The sequence below is a fragment of the Eurypyga helias genome, unplaced genomic scaffold, assembly GCF_000690775.1.
Source record: "Eurypyga helias isolate BGI_N326 unplaced genomic scaffold, ASM69077v1 scaffold987, whole genome shotgun sequence".
Lineage (NCBI taxonomy): Eukaryota > Metazoa > Chordata > Aves > Eurypygiformes > Eurypygidae > Eurypyga > Eurypyga helias.
Window position 1 is genome coordinate 59,489 of NW_010260937.1, and position 19,843 is coordinate 79,331.

The 19,843-nt window shown below is 40.0% G+C and overlaps 1 protein-coding gene across 1 annotated transcript in view; it reads right to left on the reverse strand.

Moving 5' to 3' along the window:
- Nucleotides 1–19,355, reverse strand: part of LOC104512262 (potassium voltage-gated channel subfamily KQT member 1-like) — a gene marked incomplete at its 3' end in the record, with an annotated part of 67,280 nt that extends 47,925 nt beyond the window's left edge. The window contains exon 1 of the mRNA XM_010155180.1: nucleotides 18,973–19,355. Within this exon, the coding sequence (XP_010153482.1) occupies nucleotides 18,973–19,355 (383 nt within the window). The remainder of the gene's footprint in view (nucleotides 1–18,972) is intronic.
- Nucleotides 19,356–19,843: the final 488 nt, after the last annotated feature.

Below are 19,843 nucleotides of genomic sequence, written 5' to 3' on the forward strand. Positions count from 1 at the left end.
TTGATGTGGATGGTCTGTAAGGTCCCTTCCAACCCAAACCATTCTATGATTCTATGATTAAATGGCCCTTGTCTACTGCCAGTACTGGGACAGGCATGTCATTTGGATGACAGCTATTGCTCCTACTCTTCTTGCATCCCTTTATGGGTTGTTTAAGAAAGACAATGCACCTAGCACAGGCCTTGGACACCCACTGGAAACCTTTTTGCATGATCATTTCATCTGACTTTCCCTCCTTACCATCTCTAGCTAATTTCTCCATTTATCTTCATCACTTAATGACAATTCAATTTCTTTACCAACCTCCTCCATCATTGGAACTACATGATCTTTAAGGCCCTTTCCAACCCAAACCATTCTATGGTTCTATGATACCACCTCAACCTCCCCCAGTGCCCGTCATCTTTATGGAAGGGTTTTGATGGACTTAATGAGGATTTAATGTGTTTATTTGTGGTCATCTCTTTTTTCCAAAAACTGAATCAGGAATCACACATTTATGCTGTTTGGCAACAAATTCCGCAGAATTCCCAGGCTTGAGACTGTTCTGCCTGCAAATCCAAGCTCCTAGCCAGATCATTTGGGCATTGTCCTGAGAGGTAGAAGATATGGGTATGAATCTCCTTAGTTTCAGAAAGACATTAAGACCAAATACATGGTTGGTTGCTAAGCAGGATCAGTTAGTACCAAGTAGAAAGACGGGGACAAACATAAGGGGATGATTTTAGGCACCTAGTTGTAAGGAGGCAGCTTCAGATTGTGAAATCTTTTCTTATCTGGTCATACAGTTCAGGGCTATTGGGTCTATCCCAAGGGTTGGACATCTTGATGTACTGGTAGAATTAATAAGTAAATAAATAAATACACTGCATTGATTTCCGAAGAGGAATTTGAAACAGTTCAGTACTTTTTCTAAAAGCTGCTCAAGGGAGAATAAGACACCTAAAGAAGCAAGATTTTTGAGGTCCCTATCTAAACCTTCAAAGGGCAACAATCTTCTAGATGCCTTCAGTAAACCTCTTCTGATGCCTAGCCACTATCTTGTTCTCTTGAACTCTGCTCCTGAGTATGTCTTTGTCGTGGTTTTATCTGGCAATTAAGTACCACACAGTCACACGCTCACCTTCCCCCCACCTCTCCCAGTGCAGGAAAAGAGTTGGAGGAAAAGACAAGGAAAGCTTGTAAAGTTAAGAACTATTTAATAATATGAATGAAAACTATAGTGATACTAATACTAACAATACTACTACTACCAAATAATACATATAATAGAAAATAGGACATATGATACAATTGCTCACCACCTGTCAACCGACGGACAATCAGGTCCTGAGCAGTGAAGAACCTGAGAGTCAAAAGGAAACCCACCAACCCTTTAATCCATTAACAAAAGAACCTGTACCACTGCTAACAATGGTGCCAAGAGCTAACAAAAGACCTAATGACCCAGCTAACAAGCCAGACCAAGTCTTAAGGACACCCCCAGGCCACTTCCCACCTCATACCTGTCCCTGTGTCCTGTGCCCGAGGTACCATGGAATGAAACACTCCCTTGGCCACTCCGGGCCAGCCAACAACACTGTGAAGTAGAGGAGCTCATTTCTGCTGGAAACCAGAACAGCCTTGCATTGGCCTCGTCTTAGCTGAGAGCCAGCTGGTAAAGGCCTGAGATTCAATAGCACTGTGTAAGAGAACAAGCCAAACCTGTGCTGTCAGGAGTGAAGGAGCCAATGGGGAAACATGTTTATCATGCTTATTGAAATATGACTTCCCTGAGTCTTTCATATCCAGGAAGCTTTTTCACCACTTTTGATGGTGTTCAGAAAGAAAAATGTGTTCATGGTGGGCATCTTCATGATTTCCAGTTCTTCATTAATGGCAAATACATGGGCCTGAAATTCCTTTAGAAAAAATAAGGATGAAAGGGAAAAGAGATCCAGGTAACACATCTTAGTCAGGGCTAGCTGCACTTTTAGCACCGGACAGATCTTAGAATGGTCTCATGATTTACTCAGCCCAACGCCAAATCCCACTACTTCTTTCACTTCAACATACACAACTTGCCAAGCAGATTATTCATCAGTTTTATTTCAGCCCCAAATGTTTCTCTTTTTAAAAACGGTTGCATGTTACAGGGGGTAGAGGAATCTGTTCAAGGCATTCTAAAACTGATATATTGCTTTAATGAGCTGCTACACTGACCAAAGATAAGGCAGCCAGCAGAGGGGGCAAAAGCCCCACTTTCTTCCCGTCGGCACTATTACTGGAGAGTGGTCCTCAAAAAAAAAAAAAAAAAAGAAAAAAAAAGAAAACCAAAGCAAAGCATTGAGAGAAAGAGACTATGAAACACAAGGCAGCCTTTGTCAAATGGAAAAGGGTAAGCTGATAAGGAGTTTACAGCACAAGTGTATTGCCAGCGTCCAACACTACAAGATTCTAGGCATGGGAATATGCAAATCTTTAGGCTTTCTTTAAAACAGTAGGAGTCCTTTCCATGTAAAGAAAATGCAGACATGAAAGGTAACCAGGGTTATAAGATTCTCCTTTTCTTCTTACATTTAATGAGAGGAGTACATTAGTACACAGAAGTACTCACAGGCACTGAGTATCGCACTCAGTTGGTCACTGAGCTCCATCAGGCAGTTTCTTTCTTCAGACAGCTTTTACTTCCAAATAGCAATCCAAGTGATGGGTAAATGGAGAAAGAGACAAAGAAGTGAACAGACTTGTCAATATGTCAGGACAGTGTCAAAAACATACAGAATCTGGATCTCTTAAAGCTCAGACCATCCTCAAGCTAACAGTCACGGGAATGCGGGAATTTGGCTGGTCCCTGAAATAACCACATCAAACCCAAGCATAAATTCACCAAGCACTTCTTGGAACTAGTCAGTCTGTTTGTTCTCATCGGTTTTTATGAGACTGATGTTCCATTCCTGCCATTGTTACAGATCTTCTTTCTAAGCAAAATGCATGTATAAAGGTATGGAAAGCTTCCTCTGAGTACAGCCCCTTAATTTCTTTCAAATGCCTGCCATTTCAGTCACACCCTTTAAAAATCCCTTTGTCTTCCTTTACTGCCCTCACTAGTAATAAATCAAAATCCAGGGGTAATTCAGAGTGTAAATATTGTGTATAAAGATACTGATGATGACAGTGCACTTTACACCTTTTCTTCTTTTCCACTCTAAGTTAATGCCAAGAGAAGAACAGCATATTCTTACATACCCTGCAGGTGTTATCACTAAAACTTCAACATCTCCTTTTAGGCCTCCAAAAAAGTAACAGATTTGTAAAACTTACAAAGAAAGAAAAATCAAGAAAATGGGGATAGAAGATGCAAACCTGTATGTGCATAAGTATGCATAAGGGAGGACAATTCGTGACATTTATTTACTAAAGGCCCCAAAACCAAAAGCTGCTAAAACAGCCTGTACATTTTGTAACTTCCAGATCATTGTTTCTTCCCTCCTGTATTTGTTTGTTCAGACTCTCTCTCTCTCTCTTTTTCCAATTACAAACCACACTTTAAAACTATTCAAAGGACCGCTTAAATTCACTTAGTTTATGACACTATTTATTCTGGCCAGTGAATGTCACTCCTTCACAGTGAATTACAAAGACATCATTTTTCCAGTGCAGGATAGGCTGGACATAGAACCACAGAAAGGTTTGAGTTTGAAGGGACCTAAAAGTTCCACCCCCCCTGCCATGGGCAGGGACACCTTCCACCAGACCAGGTTGCTCCAAGCCTCATCCAGCCTGGCCTTGGACACTCCCAGGGATGGGGCATCCACAGCTTCTCTGGGCAACCTGTCCCAGTGCCTCACCACCCTCTCCGGGAAGAAAATTCTACAGATAAAGTATCCTGTCCCCATATAAAATGTATTCATTTAAAATGTAGAATCATTGCTGATCTCTTTGGTCTCATGAGATCAAGACTTGCTTTTTTGCAAGAGGCAAGGGTTAGCTTCCGAGTACCTGGATATTTTCCAGTTTCAGTAATTGCCTTTCTCAAATCCAAATGCTCATGAAAAACCCTCCCAGTTACTGTCCAGCAGAAAGTTTTTCTTTTTGTGCACCATATATACTATTAACAACTTCTTGCACTGAAGTGCCCACATGTAGTGACCATGTTTGTCACTTCTCAACTGCATGACACAACAGAATGATACCTACACAGCACCTAGAAGTTCAGCTATCAGACCCTGGCGTTCAGAGCAAGGCAGGCAAGGATGGCATCATCCCTAAGCAGTACTAGACTATCATACTGTGTTATTCCAAGGCAGCTCAAAGTAGGGACAGATGGGCTTGAGATTTTAGACCTTGATTCCAATAAATAAGAAGTTATCATAGCCTGTTTATTGCAACATGGAAGAATAGCAAGCCTGGCACAAAAGTGTTAGGTAATGTCAGAAGGCCTGATATTCAGCCTGAATGCCAGCAAGCACAAGGAGACTTTAACAACTAACATGATGAGGAAATGAATGGTTTCTTTGTAAAAGAAACATGCTAAGCAGTGACAAAAGCAACTGAACCATAAGCATGAGGCTGTGTTTTGGATTTGTGCTGAGAACAGTATTGATAACACCAGTGGTTTTAGTTGTTACTGAAGATTGTTTCTACCAACTCAAGGACTTTTCCAGCTTCTGGCACTGCAACGGTGTTCCCAACTTTTTCACTACAAAAGGCAGGGAGGGGACAGTCATCACTATTTTATTAATTTATATTCAATTATTAAATTGTTCTTATCTCAGCCCACAAGTTTCTCTGTCTTTTTCTCCAGATCTCCTCCTCTACTGGAGGAGAGGGAAAGTGAGCAAGTGGCTGTGTGGTACTTTGTTCCTGGCTGGGATTAAGCCACGATGGTGAGCAAGGGCATCAGGTTCCTCACAATTACCGGTAGCAAGAACAGCAACAACTAAAACAAAACAACAAAGAAAAGCAAGGTAAATTCAAAGGCAGTTCAGCTAGTCAACCAGTAAGCCATGAACTGATAGTGAAGTTGTTGCTCCAGTAATCACAGCAATTCACTAGATCTGAAACAGGTACACCTGAAGTAGACTTGAACTGACTACCCTGGGAACTGCTAACGGCAATCACAGCACAGATTAGCTTCCTAAAATGCTAGATGTGCTTTCTCATCTACTGTGGTAGCAGTGTCTGGTCTTGCTAGTTTAAAGTGAGAGTATGTATGGTGCCATGTCCTGGAGTAACATATCCTCAGAAAGAAGCTCAGGAAACCTGCAGTCCAATAGCTGTGCAATTTTGTCAGATGTTAAACAAAGCAGCATTTCTGCTCTGGTTTCTCTTCACACCTACCATCTCTTTCCACATCTCCTGCTGCTACCTGCCTGCAGCTGCATCCTATTGCATACCTTCCCTGCCACCACCTGACCAGAAAATTTCTTGCACTTTATATTCCCTGTGCTATTGCATGGTACCATGCAAATATAATCCCTATCCATATGGAAATTAATAGTTTCAGCAACAGGGCCATTTTTGCAGCTGTGTTCCACCGTCCTTTGTATGTGAAGCAAACCACTTTGCATTGACAAAAACTGTATTTTATTGTCCATTACATTTCAGTTATCACTGGGAAGTACCATACAGGATTATCTAAATTTTATTCTTTGCATGAATAACATGAAAATAATTGTTGAACAAGCATATACACCATTAGTTATTACATAGAAGATCCAGAATACAGGACCAAATATTTTTTAGTGTGTATAATCTCAGCAAAAATCTCTGCCTTTCTAGTACTATCAGCTGAAACTAATGAACAAACCAAGACTCTCAGTTCTACTCCTCATGAATGCACTCAATGTGATAATTTTGTCAGCTTCCTTCAAGCTCTCTGACAATCTTACAACATGTAATTTTGAGTCCCAGAAGACGTGCTCCTCTGACTGCAAGACATGCCTCAAACCAAGGTCTTCCCAATACCAAGATCTCCTTTTAGATCACAACTCCCCAGAATGCTGGAAACCTCTCCCATTAGAGATGCTGTGCATTTCAAACACATCTGCTCTTCCAAGTAATCCCAAACAGAGGACCTAGACCCGAGATGCTCTAATAATCTTGCTGTACAGTCTGAGGGCTGCTGTGGTCTGTCGTCTCCATGAGGACAGAAAAGCCTGCTGAAATGAGTGGGAATGGAAAGTAATTACTACTCATCGCAACTACCATGAAAGCAGATCTTCCCATTCTTTACTTGAAGTGTTTAGAAATTGAACTTGAAACAGGTAAGGGATAGTTTCTGGTATTGTCAGCCAGAGTCAGATAGACTGAAGATGGCAAAGGTAACAGGAGAATTTTAAGGTAGATATAAAAACATATACTAACCCCAAAATGGCACTGTTCCATGAAGTGATCTTACAGTATATAATTTCCATTTCACTTAGACAGCAGTTCATGGGTGGAAACACATTCAGCCCCAGAAGCTGGGACTGCTCTCCCCTTCCTCTGGATATGTGTGTCCTGGAGGGGGAGACAGGAAAGGCTGAAGCCAAGACCCTTGAGGTACCAATCAGGACCCAGGGTTTACACAGCAGCCCCAGAGACAGTTTTTAGCCACTGCTGGCGATGCCCCCGCCATAGCAGTGGAGCTGTTTATACTCTCAGTGCACACCACAGGCTGTTGGAAAGAAGCCATGGGGTTGAGATGGATGAACAAGTGGTATCTGTGTTATAACAAAAGTGCTGGAGACAAGTAGCAGAAACAAAGGTCAAGTCCTCCTTCCACCCCAAGTAAATCAATTCCCATAGAAAAAAAACAATTATTTTGCACCTTTTTCTCTAATACGGTGGAACAGTGTTTCCTTCTCCTTCCGATATCTTAAACCAGCAGTCAGTGCATACTGTCTTCATATTTTGTTAAGGTTACTATCTCTGTTGTCGAGCCACGCACCATAATGCAGGTTAGTTTTGAGAAGTCTAACCTCAAAGATTAATGGCTTAACTAATTGCCAACCGATCTGCAGAATTCAACAAGCTACAGCTCTGTTGCCCCTTAGACAACCAGGAAACCTCCTTGTGGATTGTTCCTAACACCCTGTGGGATGCTAAACATAGCTCTAACCAATGACCTTTTTAAACATACTGGAGGAAAAAACCCCTGGGTGAGCATCAAATTCCCTTTAAAGAGCACTACAACAGTTGGATTTGTGGTATCACATACAAACTTTTAGTAAGACTCCCCAGTAAATACCACTGGTTTGTCTTAGGTCTCACTTTATGTTTTCGTTTGAGAAACAAATGTCCCCCAAAATGCAATGGTGAAGTCTACCAAGGTTAAATTGTCAACAAGCCACTACCAGGTCCTGGGTCTCCCTGAATATTTCTGATTAGATTTCTGGGATACTTATCCTTCCTCTAAGTGGATGGGTGTTAGTTTAATATTGTTGGCTTAGGGTGAAAGTACTTAAAGCTTGTGTCATGGCTTAATCCCAGCCAGCAACTAAGCACCACACAACTGCTCTCTCACCTCCCTCCTCCTCCAGTGGAGAAGGAGAATTGGAGGAATAGACAAGGAAATCCTTGGGTTGAGATAAGAACAATTTAATAATTGAAAATAGCTGAATAAAATAATGATTCTAATAATAAAACAATACTGATATTACTACTAGTAATATGTAAGGAAAAAATACTATCACTACTACTAAAATAGATAATAAAATAATGGAAAATAAAACTAATGAGACAACTGCTTACCAACCACTGACCAATGCCAAGGAAGTTCCTGAGAGAAAGAAAGAGAGAGAAGCTGGGAATACATGTGCAGTATCAGAAACTGAAAAAGTTCTTGACTTGGTGTAAACATTCCTTAGCAGCAAGTAAAAAACATAAGTATGTTATCAATATTCTTCTCAGCGAAATCCCAAACAGCCTCATACTAGCTACTGTGAAGAAAATTAACTCTATCCCAACTAAAATCAGCACAGTCTGTCAGGCAGAAATTTCTCTTTCCCAACAGAAAGGGAAAATTTCTCCCTGCTGTCCACACTCTCTCCTGCAAAGGGCAGTTCTTTGGGCTGCAAGGGGGTGAAAACAAGTTGTGATTGTTTACTTGCTTGCAAGTAATTACTTAAGTCAACAGAGAACAGTCTCACTTGGTGGAAGAACGTAAGTGCTGCTTTCTCGTATTTTGTAGTCATCTTTGAGTCTTTCTCTGTTTCCCAAGGATGTCAAGCCACAGTTTGAGCTACTACTTCAGTAAACACTGTTTTCCTTTTCACCATATAGCTGTTAAAAATAGGGAAGTATTTCCTCTCAAAACACCTGGCTTTCTTTCCTTAGATTTTTGACTTTTCTGAAGACAAAAACTTACCCTCAGTCACCTATTTGCTAACTTTTCCTTGCTCCCTCTTTAAAAAGAAAAAACAAAAAAAAAGACAGTTTTACTTATCAGAGGAAAGAGAATTATGTGAGAATTTCTCATTTGGTTTTGGATTCTCAATGCAGTTCACACCAACAGAAGACAGAGGTGTCATGCTTTCCCAACAGAGGTCTTGCTAATGTACACTAAATTGAAGTATGTCTTGATTTCTCCTAAATTCCTTAGGACTCATTGATACAACAAAATACAACTGCTTTTTTATCATTGTTTTTAAACCATTATCCTTAAATCTGTTTCATGCAGTAACAAATTTAAATAGGCAGTATTGCTGCATTAGACATTTGAACAACCAAGGTTAAAGGCTACAAATGAGTGCCTCTCTGTGTCCTGATCTTCCCAAACATTGCTTTCTTTTGGAGAGCAGACAGTGCAACTGTAAACATGTTTCTGTTGTTATTGTAGCCAGGGACAAATTCTGTTGAGTAATTGGCTATGAGCCTGCTCTATTGAAGCCTTACAAACACTTGGAACTAGTAGGTTAACTATAACACTGACAGCTAAATGCTGGCAAGTACTTTTATCAAGGGTGAACTCTTTCAAGGTCGTGCTATAACAATCTCATTTTCCATGGTAGACAAGCCTAATGAAAGCTCTAAAAGGAGTATTAATACTCTAAAAGAAGTATTAATCACTCCTCCTTTTAAGTTTTGCATCAAATAATGGCACTTTTAGCAAAGACTATCTCTGCACATGCTTTTTTTGTGTTTATGTACTGCAGATAAGTGCACTTGAAGTGTTGATATATGAGATTCCTGTGGGACTGTTATCTCTTCAACAACAAAAAAGGAGTGGTGAGGAAGGGACAAACTTATAAACTGGCAGACAGAGACATACTCCTTGGCAACCAAATACAAAATAGTAGCTTCGTGGCCTTTTGGGCTTGCCAAACTTAACTGATTCTGCAAAGCTGTGTTTAAAGAAGACAGCATATTTAGAAAAATGTGAGCTCCATTGTGAAATAAAAAAAAACCAAAAAATATTATACAAATGATATTGAAACCTATGCTCTGTAGTATTTAGATACCTTGATCATGGTTCACTGCTGTTTTTAACACAGACAGACATGCCTTTCCCCTGCTGTGCTCCTTCCTCAAAACTGAGCTGCTGTCACTTACTTCACTATATGAAAGCCCTTCCACTAGATAATCGCAAATGAATTATATGTGTCTCCAGTTTAACTTATATCCAAAACCTACTTTTTAAAATTTCTTAGATAACTTTTTTATCCTATCTACTGTTTGCTCTAGCAAATGTGAAGCCAAAAAGTTCTCTTCTACTAACACACTAGGACAGAATAAATCCAATTTCTTCATCTGGAGTTAAATTACAAGAAAAAGAGATAGGATTGAGGGTAATATTGGACTGAGGGAAAATACCAATATGTTAAAATTAGAAAGTAGTCTGGGAATGTGTTGGTTTCAGCAGAACTGGAGGAGACCAGACAGGTTTTAATGGAAGCTTGGTTAGCTTTGGACTCTGCTAACAGGCACCCTGCCTGGCAGGGAGTTTGTGCATCTCTGACTTTCTATTTTGCCTCAGAATAAAATATTTTCAGGGATTTGAAGCTCTCAACCAAAGGAAAATTCCACCTATAACATGGGTATACTGAGGATATCTGTTTTCAGGTTTTGATTCCGCTCATTCTAGGTTGCATCCAGAAATGCCTGATAGCACAAATGTGACATGAAGTTGTCCAGCTGGCGCCAATCAGAAGTAGCTAGACAATATTTCTACAACACCTAGAAAATTTAAAAAATAATATACAAATGCACACTACTATTCTGTATTTTTCTTGAGACCTTTCATCTGCACAATTATAAGTTATAAAAAACCAGTTTGAATCAATAGCTAATACCAATGATGTTCAAATCACAGCTTGAGCCACACATCATACACAAAGATCTCTCACTTCAACTTTCTGAATCAACTGCCCAAAGAGATGTCAGTTTTAAAACATCCCCATGTCCTATTAGTAATGAGCACTTCACAATTGCAAAGCTTTTAACAGCCTAACATGTTTACTGGTCTTTAAAGCGCACTAAGATTTGGATTTCACCTTTTCTCTGAGTTTAGCTGGCAGCAGTCCAGGACCGACAAATGACATTCATGCATTCATTACAATAACCAGAAGCACTGATCTTACAGAAACCTTTTTCAGTGCCCTGCCATTCCTAGTATTTAAGCTCCCCAGTTCAACTGAGTGCCTGTGTCTTCCACTAATGTCTGTGCCGCTATGTTTGTCTTTTTTGCTCTTATCTCCATATTTCTTGCTACCAGAATTGTCTGGATGTCCTCTCCTTTCCTGGGCCCAGGAATCAAGCTTCCATTTTGATTCTGTATCACTAAGACTTTCTAGAAGACACCTAGTCAGTTCTTTAAACATCGATAGAAACAGTTCATCATCATGACTTCATGACCACTGCTCATGATTCTGATATGTTTATCATCGACCTTGACTGCGAGAAAAAAAAAAAATCAGTAGGTGTGATCTATGACACATTTCCACAGGGACAGGAAATTACTACCACCATTTACAAAGTAACACCAACTCCTTTTTAGTACTCACATTAATTAGTTTCTTAGGCTCAGGACCAAACCAGAGAAAGAATAAATGCATATAACGAAGCTGTGCAAATACATCTAGTAATAAGTTAATGCCAGCTTGATTATCAGGAAGACATCCAAAACATTTTTCTTGAATTTGATACCATGTGCAGTCCACAAGTTAATATAATGTTAACATCAAGATGATTTTTTTTTTCTGGTTTCTGTAAGAACAAAGGGTTTTTCCACAGAAGTGTAACCAAATTCCATCAACAGCACCGTATCAATGCCACACTGCAGTATTTGTTTTCACTATAGAAACAAATGGTTTCACTATAGAAACAACATTACCTTGTGGGGACATTAATGCATATTCACTGCACAGTCCATTACAAAATTGAGCTTCTAGAATAAGATGGATTGAATTTCTTACATAAATGATGGAAAAAGTCATCAATAATTTCAAAAAAATGAAAATAAAACTTACGTAGCCTGTGGCTTTGTGCCCTGTGGTTAGGTTATTCTGTGCCTAAAGTGAAGTACACTCAGATCAAAGTTCTTCCTTAGCAACTTTTGTAACATCTCTCTCCTGAAAAGACTCTGGTGCCAAACAATCTAATAGAGCTCAAAGTGAAGTGTTTTCATCTTTGGGGTTATTAATTTATCCCTCCTCTATCCAAATACTTATTTTAGCAAAACATGAAGAATCTCTCTGACATGTCTCATCCTCTGTCAATATTAGTTGAAACTTGCCAACTGGCTGAGAAGGTTTTGGTAAGGCGCTTTCAGACAGAGGCACTCAGACAGTGTGGTTGCATAAACCTCATTTCCTTAGGAAAAGAGGCTAAAAATTAATAACCGTCCCCATGTATTTTTAGAATAGCCCAGTCTTGGGATTTTACTGAATCCTAAAGATAATTCTGTTTAATATTAGTGCACCTCCATTAGCAATTTAAGCTGTTCCACCCTATCATCCAGTTGAACATGCAACCCTAAGTAGTAAGAACATTCCACTTCAAAATAGTTCTTGAGTTTCTTCCCTTTAATCCTGCTCATCTTCTGGTACCTGAAATTATCATCATAGGCAAGACATCATCTTAGTACCCCTCTGTAGCTAGTATGGAAATCAAAAAGTAGCTACTGTAGATCTAAATTTGAAAACTTGTCAGTTCAATTTCTGAATAAAATGTCCAAATAAGGAACTGTTATGTTGGCAAGAAACACCCTGAACTCAGTAATAATATAATAAAGCTCTAACTTACCCTTGTGAAAGCACATCATGTCCAGACCTAAGCTGCTACATCAAGGTCAAAACCAGAATCTCAAAAGCAGTCATATGCTTATAATTACTCTGAACTTCACTTGTTGGTCATGTTGGTTATATTACAATCACATCATTGGAAAAAGCAAAATATCTGCTTGCATTCTGGAGATAATTGTGGGAAGGACAGAAACGAGAATTTGACATTCCATGAGATAAACAGTCATAAATAATGGGCTATAGGCTCCATTTACAGATAAAAAACAAAAGCAGAACACAATGCTAGCTGACCTGCTACGTGTATTTGGTTTCAATGAGAGCTGCTACACTTGAAGAACCAAAAGACATGCAGGCAAGTGCCCCAGAGTCATTAAGAGGAACCACTAGACCCTTAGATCTTTGCCTTTTAGTGTTCCTTACACCAGCAGCAGCTGTGTGCCAAACAAAAATGGAATATCAGCCAGAATGGTGGCTCTTAACGTCTGCAATTGCATTAACAGAACATGACTACAGCATTTCTTACACAAAGTTGAGGGAAGTAAAAAAAAAAAAAAAATTGAGAAAGCTAAGTTTGAAGAGAAACTAATAAGAGAAAAGTGCAATTTTTAAATTTTCCAAATAATCTGAACCCTCTTTTTGCATTATTCATGGTGACACAGTACATAGAATCTTTTCTAAAAGAAAAAAACCCTTAGCTGGCCAACTCTCATTTTACAAACATGTTCTTGATCTTCTGAACTTCACTCTCAAAGCTGTAAGTTAGTGATGTTATTGATATTATTCATATTTTTTTAAGGATCATGTACTTTTAAATTACTCAACAGTAATTTCTTAGATGGGTTGTTTTCTGCAAGCTGCCAGGAACATGTATGTGTGTGTATATGTGTTTCTCTTTAGGAAGAAGCTGTGGGAGTCAGTACAAAGGAGGAGAGGAGTAACAAAGCAAACTTAAGGAATGTTTTCATATGCAACTGAGCCAACACCACAGTTCTCTGGTGGCAAAAAGGAGAGCTCTCCCTCATCCCATTCCAGCCTTGGCCAACTGTTTAGTACTGGTTCCAACACCATCAGACCATTTGCTGGCATGCTGTAACTCCTTAAGGTATCAAAAGCCACTCACTTTCTTGCTGGGGTAGATTTTTGACATTATAGTGAGTTGACTTAGCTTAGGAGGGCTACAGTGAGAGCCAGAAGCAGCACACACTATGCAGGACAAACGAGTGGCCAGGAAAGAAGACAGGAAGGTGACAGAGGGGACCTTCCCTTTTGGACACTGGTAAGCTGTAATGCCAGCTCTTGTGAAACCATCCTCTAAGGAGGACATTCTCCTTATTTTTCCCATGCATACAACAGATAGGCAGACAGCATACCCTAGGAAGGATTCAGAGCAATAGCCATTATTGTCTCTGAGTCACCATTTGGAGGAGTTGTTTCCCCATAAATCGTAAGAGAGCCTGGAGAGTGGACATTGTTGCTAGGCAAACTGCATTTGTGAAGTGTTTGCAGTTAAACCAGGTGGTCTGAAGTACTTTCCAGATGATTTGCAATGTTACTATGCAATTATTCCATACAATTTTATATGAAATTTAATAGGTGATTACAATCCACAAGGAGCACTAAGAGAACAATAATGGACAGTACTTCAAGATGTTGAATGTGTATTATTAACCTGACAGAAGACCATCCACTTTTTCCTGCTGGGCTAGGTTTCTGCTGGCTTAATAAATTGAACTGGCTCAGTGATCCAGGGATATCCAAGGACAACTAGAGCTGGCAAGAGCAAGCTGAATGGATAAGGAGAGCAGAACTGGAGGTGGTCTGTTAGCAATGGGCTTTTAGATTGGCTCACCCCATCCCATGGGAAGTTATCGGATATAAAGGCTGGTCTAACTTTTAAATGAGAACAAGGTCTAACACTCATTTAACAAGTGGCCAAAACAGCACAACGTAACCTGGAACAGCTGCAAGTTCTCAGACTTTTCCAGAGTTACACAATGAGAAAGTGGCAGGCATGAGAACACAATCTAAGAGTCCCTCTCATGGGCCTCCTTCTTGCCTTAGACTTGTCTCCCTTTTCAACCAGGCTGTGGTTTCCCTACTGACTGCCAGCAAGCCTTCCAGCTGTGCTAACTCGAGCAGTGGTGCTGACATCCGTTCACTAAGAACTGGACTGAGACCAACAGCTCCTTTTGTATCTCCCCACAGTCATTACTTCTTCTTCACTGTTGACTTGGACAAGATTCAAACCAGTTGCCTATGGGTGAAAGGTTCCGTCTCCAGTCATGAATTCCATGCTCCCTCATTCCCCTAGCTTCCTGCTGCCATCTCTCACCCCTTCTTCCTCCCAGGGGTGCTCTCTGAGTTGCTTGACCATTTTCCGCTGCCCCACAGTTCCAGCTCCTTGTGTCTATCCAGCCTTCTGCTTTCCAAAAGCTGCTAGTACTTGTTTGTTTGTTCTTCCTGCTTAAGTCTGCTTCTCTTTGTTTTTGAGCTAACCTGCTCTTTTATTGCTTTTCTTCCTGTTTCAGCATTACTGGCAACAGTCTCACTTTCTATGAAAATCCAGTCTAGCTTTTTGTCTCTCAGTCTCAGATTCTCCTCTGCCCCTGTTTTGCCAGACTCAGTGTAGACATTCGTTCTGCTTCCTCACTTCTTAGTCCAAGTGCTGCCCAACCAGGATCCCTCTAAGGCTTTTAACTGCTCTTGTGAAACACCACCTGGAGTACTGTGTCCACCTGTGGAGCCCTCAATATAAGAAGGATACATATTGGTTGGAATGAGTGCAGAGGAAGGCACGAAGATGCTCCAAGGGCTGGAGCACCTCCGCTATGATGAAAGGCTGAGAGAATTGGGCTTGTTCAGCCTGGAGAAGAGCAAGCTCCGGGGAGACCTTATAGCACCTTCCAGTGCCTGAAGGGGCTACAAGAAAGCTGGGGGGGGCTTTTTACAAGGGCCTGTAGTGACAGCACAAGGGGTAATGGGTTTAAATTGAAAGTGAGGAGGTTTAGATTAGATATCAGGAAGAAGTTCTTCCCGGAGAGGGTGGGGAGGCACTGGCACCGGTTGCCCAGAGAAGCTGTGGATGCCCCATCCCTGGAAGTGTCCAAGGCCAGGCTGGATGAGGCTTGGAGCAACCTGGTCTAGTGGAAGATGTCCCTGCCCATGGCAGGGGGGTTGGAACCAGATGATCTTTAAGGTCCTTCCAACCCAAACCATTCTATGATACTGTAACTAAAAAATTCATCTACCCAGCCAATAGCAAATAAAAGGACAAAAATTTGAAGCTGCTGGATGTTTCAGAGAAATGGAAATGATAAGTCAAGGAGATAGGGCTGCAGTCAATAAAAACCAGCAGGACATATCTGAAGAGAAAAGCTACTATGGATCCACCTTGCTTGCTGAGATATATGGCCACTTAGCCTCAGTGCAAATCTGTGCAAACTTGGTGGGGTTTTTTCCCCAACCTGAGCAGGTGCAGCTGTGCAGCACAGGGCTCCATCACGATGTAGACACAGCCTTAGGCTGACACAAGGTGGCCTCTATCACTCACACTCAACAAATTAACCTATGACAGCAAGCATTTACCTAGTCTCCCTGAAGGCAAGTGAAACCATACTGTTCTCCTATGACCAGTCACCACTTATGGGTGAGTGCACAAGGGTGCACATACAGTGATCCTTTTCTTTCAATAGGCTTGAGTTGCACCTTCCTACTACTAGTTCTGTGCCTCCACAAACGTTGCAGAATAGCTGGTCCATCTCCACCTTTGCTGATGACCAAGGTGGCCTGCAAAGACTTGGCAGTGTAGCATTCCCCACCACAATTTCATTCTAGCACTTTGGGCACATTCACTGGATTCTGGTTTATGATCACTGCTACCTGGTGTCTAAACGGGGGTCAATAATCTTAAGATAGGAAAACTGTACTGGTTTTTCCCCTCCCCACTCCATTCATATGTATGCGAACACAGTATTTTAACCAAATGAACACCATAGTCTAAACTATAATAGAGCCATTCCAGGTGTAATTAAATACATATATATGTTTCAGAAACGTAAACTCATCAAATGAATAAGGCTCCTCTTACAATTAAATTATTTTATGTATAGTAATGAACTTATTTGGCAAATCCACACATTACTCATCACTAATCTGTATTTCACTTTTCATTCAGAAGGTCAGGGTTATACCTTAGTATCTTGAAATGTGGATGGGATTTAAGCAAGTGAGCTGAGTTTAAATATCAAATTCAAACGAGGCACACATGTCTTTTTCTGGCCTGAGGATCATATGGCAAACAGCTGGACTCTAACATATATTGATATCTATATGGTCCCTACTGGTAGGGTAGGATCAATGTATTGCTGTTGCATGTCACAGCTGTTTCTCAAGCACTCACCTCTTTCTATCTTGTCCTTTACCCTGTTCTTGGGGATTTCAGGAATTACATATTTCATAGTATTTTCAGCTTCACGGGAAGTTACCTGTGAGAAGGTTTTCAGGACTACGAAGGGGAATACTCAAGCAAACCAACTCACTTCTTCAAGCATTTTGTTTCAAAACCATGTTTTCAGTCTGGACTAACTTCACTAAAATAGCACAACATCCAGATTTAATTGGGAAAAATAATTCCCTTTTCTAACATACATTCTAGATTTCCTTAAGAAGCATGAGTTTACTCCCTTAACGTTTGAAGTATCAGGCATACAACGAATGGTACATGAGATGAGATTATCTTGGTAATTTCAGAATGCAAGAAGGTCACCTCCTAGAGCACTTGCTGTTCCCTCGCCTTGCCTGTTTAGTTCTTTCCAGGAGAACTGGCTCCAGATCAGAACAGAGTCCAGTCCCTCTTGGATACAAACTTCCCACAAGTTTGTACATGAGTTATGATGTCTTTCTGGCTTATGAAGGACAAAAGGACAATGAAGCGATGCTGCACGACCAGCTCTTCCAGGCTACACAGATATCAGCTACATACTTGTAAGATTAGATTTGTTATGAAATTAGTCATCACCAGTTCAACTCCACATAAATTACACCAAAACCACAGATATAACAATGGAAACTTTTTTTTAATATAAATTACAGGTATTTTTCATTATAAAATTAATTCTACTTTAGACTAACACTTTATTGCTTTAACAGCATTTAATTTTCATTATACTTAATGATTTATAGTAGGTTCTTTCCAAACCAGAAACTTGTCATATAAATTAACGTACCATGTAGATATTGGGATAATTATTAGGACAAATATACTTAGGACAAAATGCTGGCTAAAACTTATGTTTAAAAGTTTTGCTTTCAAGCAATCTCAAAGGAAATAGTTTAAAAATAGGTCAATTTACATATTCTTTCACTTAAATTAGGAACCCTTGTACTGTTAAAAAAAGAAATAGAGAAGAGTTTTCTGTTAGTAATACCATTACTTTCTTTAATTTTCTAGTATGACAGGTACGTGTGTGTGTGTGTGTATAGATGTTTTTTTCCCCAGGTTAAATGGCCACTGCAGAACATACATATATGTTAAAGGTCAACCTTAGTATGAGATAAAAGCAACACAAATGATGAAACAAATGCATTTTAGCAAGATTACTAAGTCCTAACTTCAAATAGCCTTAAAACATGACCAGTCACATATCTAAATCTACAGAAATTACACCTGTTTAAGCCTTAGGAACTATTACATACTGTAAGCATAGTGCGTGAAAGAGTCCTTATCCTTTTACTCAGCAAAATTTCATGAATCAAAAAATCCTTTTAAAAAATCCATATGTGATTTTGAGGAGTGAAAGCAAGCAAGTATTAACAAGACCACCTATTTTATGCCAAATAGAAGCATGATGATTCATTCTTATCATATATTTCTCTGGGCAGTTCCTGACTGCAGTAACCGATGATGATTTTCCCAAAATGCAGTCTAGTCATAGAAAAGTTCAGAGACAAACAGAATAATTTCAACACTCTGCATTTCTTTAGGACATATGTTAATTTTATAACAAAAACAAGGACTTTGGGCTCGGTTTGCATCCACTACAACCAGTAGAACTTCCTCTTGCCTCAGTGAGAGCAGCTAAGATGAAAAATCATTCTGTTAATCAGTATTGAAAATAGTAATTGAGGTTTTGCTAAACTTGACAGATACCATAAGCAGCTCAAAGAAAACAGCAGCAGCTGTATTAATGTATTAACCATTGTTTTTCAAGAGTGGATGGAAGCCTTAATTTCCTCATGCATGTACTATATACATGGTATAATGAAGATTTTGCTAAGTTTGTACTCATTACCTGTTAATGATTGTAAATTAATTCAGTTTAGTAATGTTATGATTAAATGTTTGTCGAAGAAATAATTTGTTTTGGCACTTCAGCGTGAACAAAACGGATGTATAATAATGCGACTGAGCACAGCTAAACCTCCTACATGTCATGCTCAAAACTGCAGTGTCTGAAGCTAGAACAATGTAAAGCAGCTAAGGCAGCAATAAAAACTTTCATGAGCATATAGCACTTCAGTTCAGCAATATCAAATATACAGTGTACATCTTCGAAGACAAATAGCAAGAAAAAAATAAAAAGCACTCCTCTGGAAATGTTAATAGATACAGCGGCTCAGCCTTTGAGAAATTGGCTTTTCCATTGCTCTCCACAGGATTACTCAGGTTTTTAGCCTGAGCACTCAAGTACTATGATTTCTGGCTGATTAAGTGGACAGTTTCAAATTTTTCTTACACCAAAGATTACGTTCAAATGTAAGTACTTACACAGCAAAATGATAGATAAAACACTTCCATCCACTGGGCCTCTCCAGGAAGTTGTAGACGTCTCCCTGTGTACTGGTTTTCGTTAAATAATGGCTGTGGAAACACTTTGTTGTACAGGCCCTGTGGACTTCACTTTCTGGCAAGGCTGCAGCCTTTGTGCCTTCCTCTGGGTTGTGGGGAATCCCAGATCCATTATTCACTAGGGTTTCTGGATCCAGCGCCACGGCAGAATACTGCATATTGCTTAGGTTCCGCCTGACTTCCAGCGATGCTGCAGATTTCCTATTTCCATTCAGGCTGCTCAGCTGGGAACTGGAACCTTGAACATGTCCGCAGAGGTTATACATCGAATGCCCAACAGTTTCCGTGCTATCACAGGACATTCTGTAACAACGCACAGGTATTACTAACCCTGATCAATATTTAAAATCATAAAGGTGGTGTTGTATGTCCTCCCTGCCCAGGGTGTTCTCCAGCAGCTGATGACTCTCCGCTGTTATCACAGAGCTTCTCTGTGACACGAGTGTGAGCTGTCAGCCTGTCACCTGCTGTCACTCACAGCCTCTGAAATTAAATCAGAAAAGCTTATTAGACAACACATGCTGGACATCACAAATAACAAGAGGGCTGGGAAAGGAGAGAGGTTAAAACTTCCGGAGGAAGAAGGAAAATTACAGTTCAGTTACATTTGTTAAGAAGGAAGCCTAAAACTATTTAAATAGTGCAACACTAGTACAGCAGCAGAGTTGTCTTCAGAGCTGAACCTATGATATTATTCTAAGCTGAGCAGTTCCTGAAGTGTCCTGATTAGAGGTGGAAGTCTGAAAATGTTCTGGAATTTATAAACTTGTTGTTTCCTGAAGCACACCCA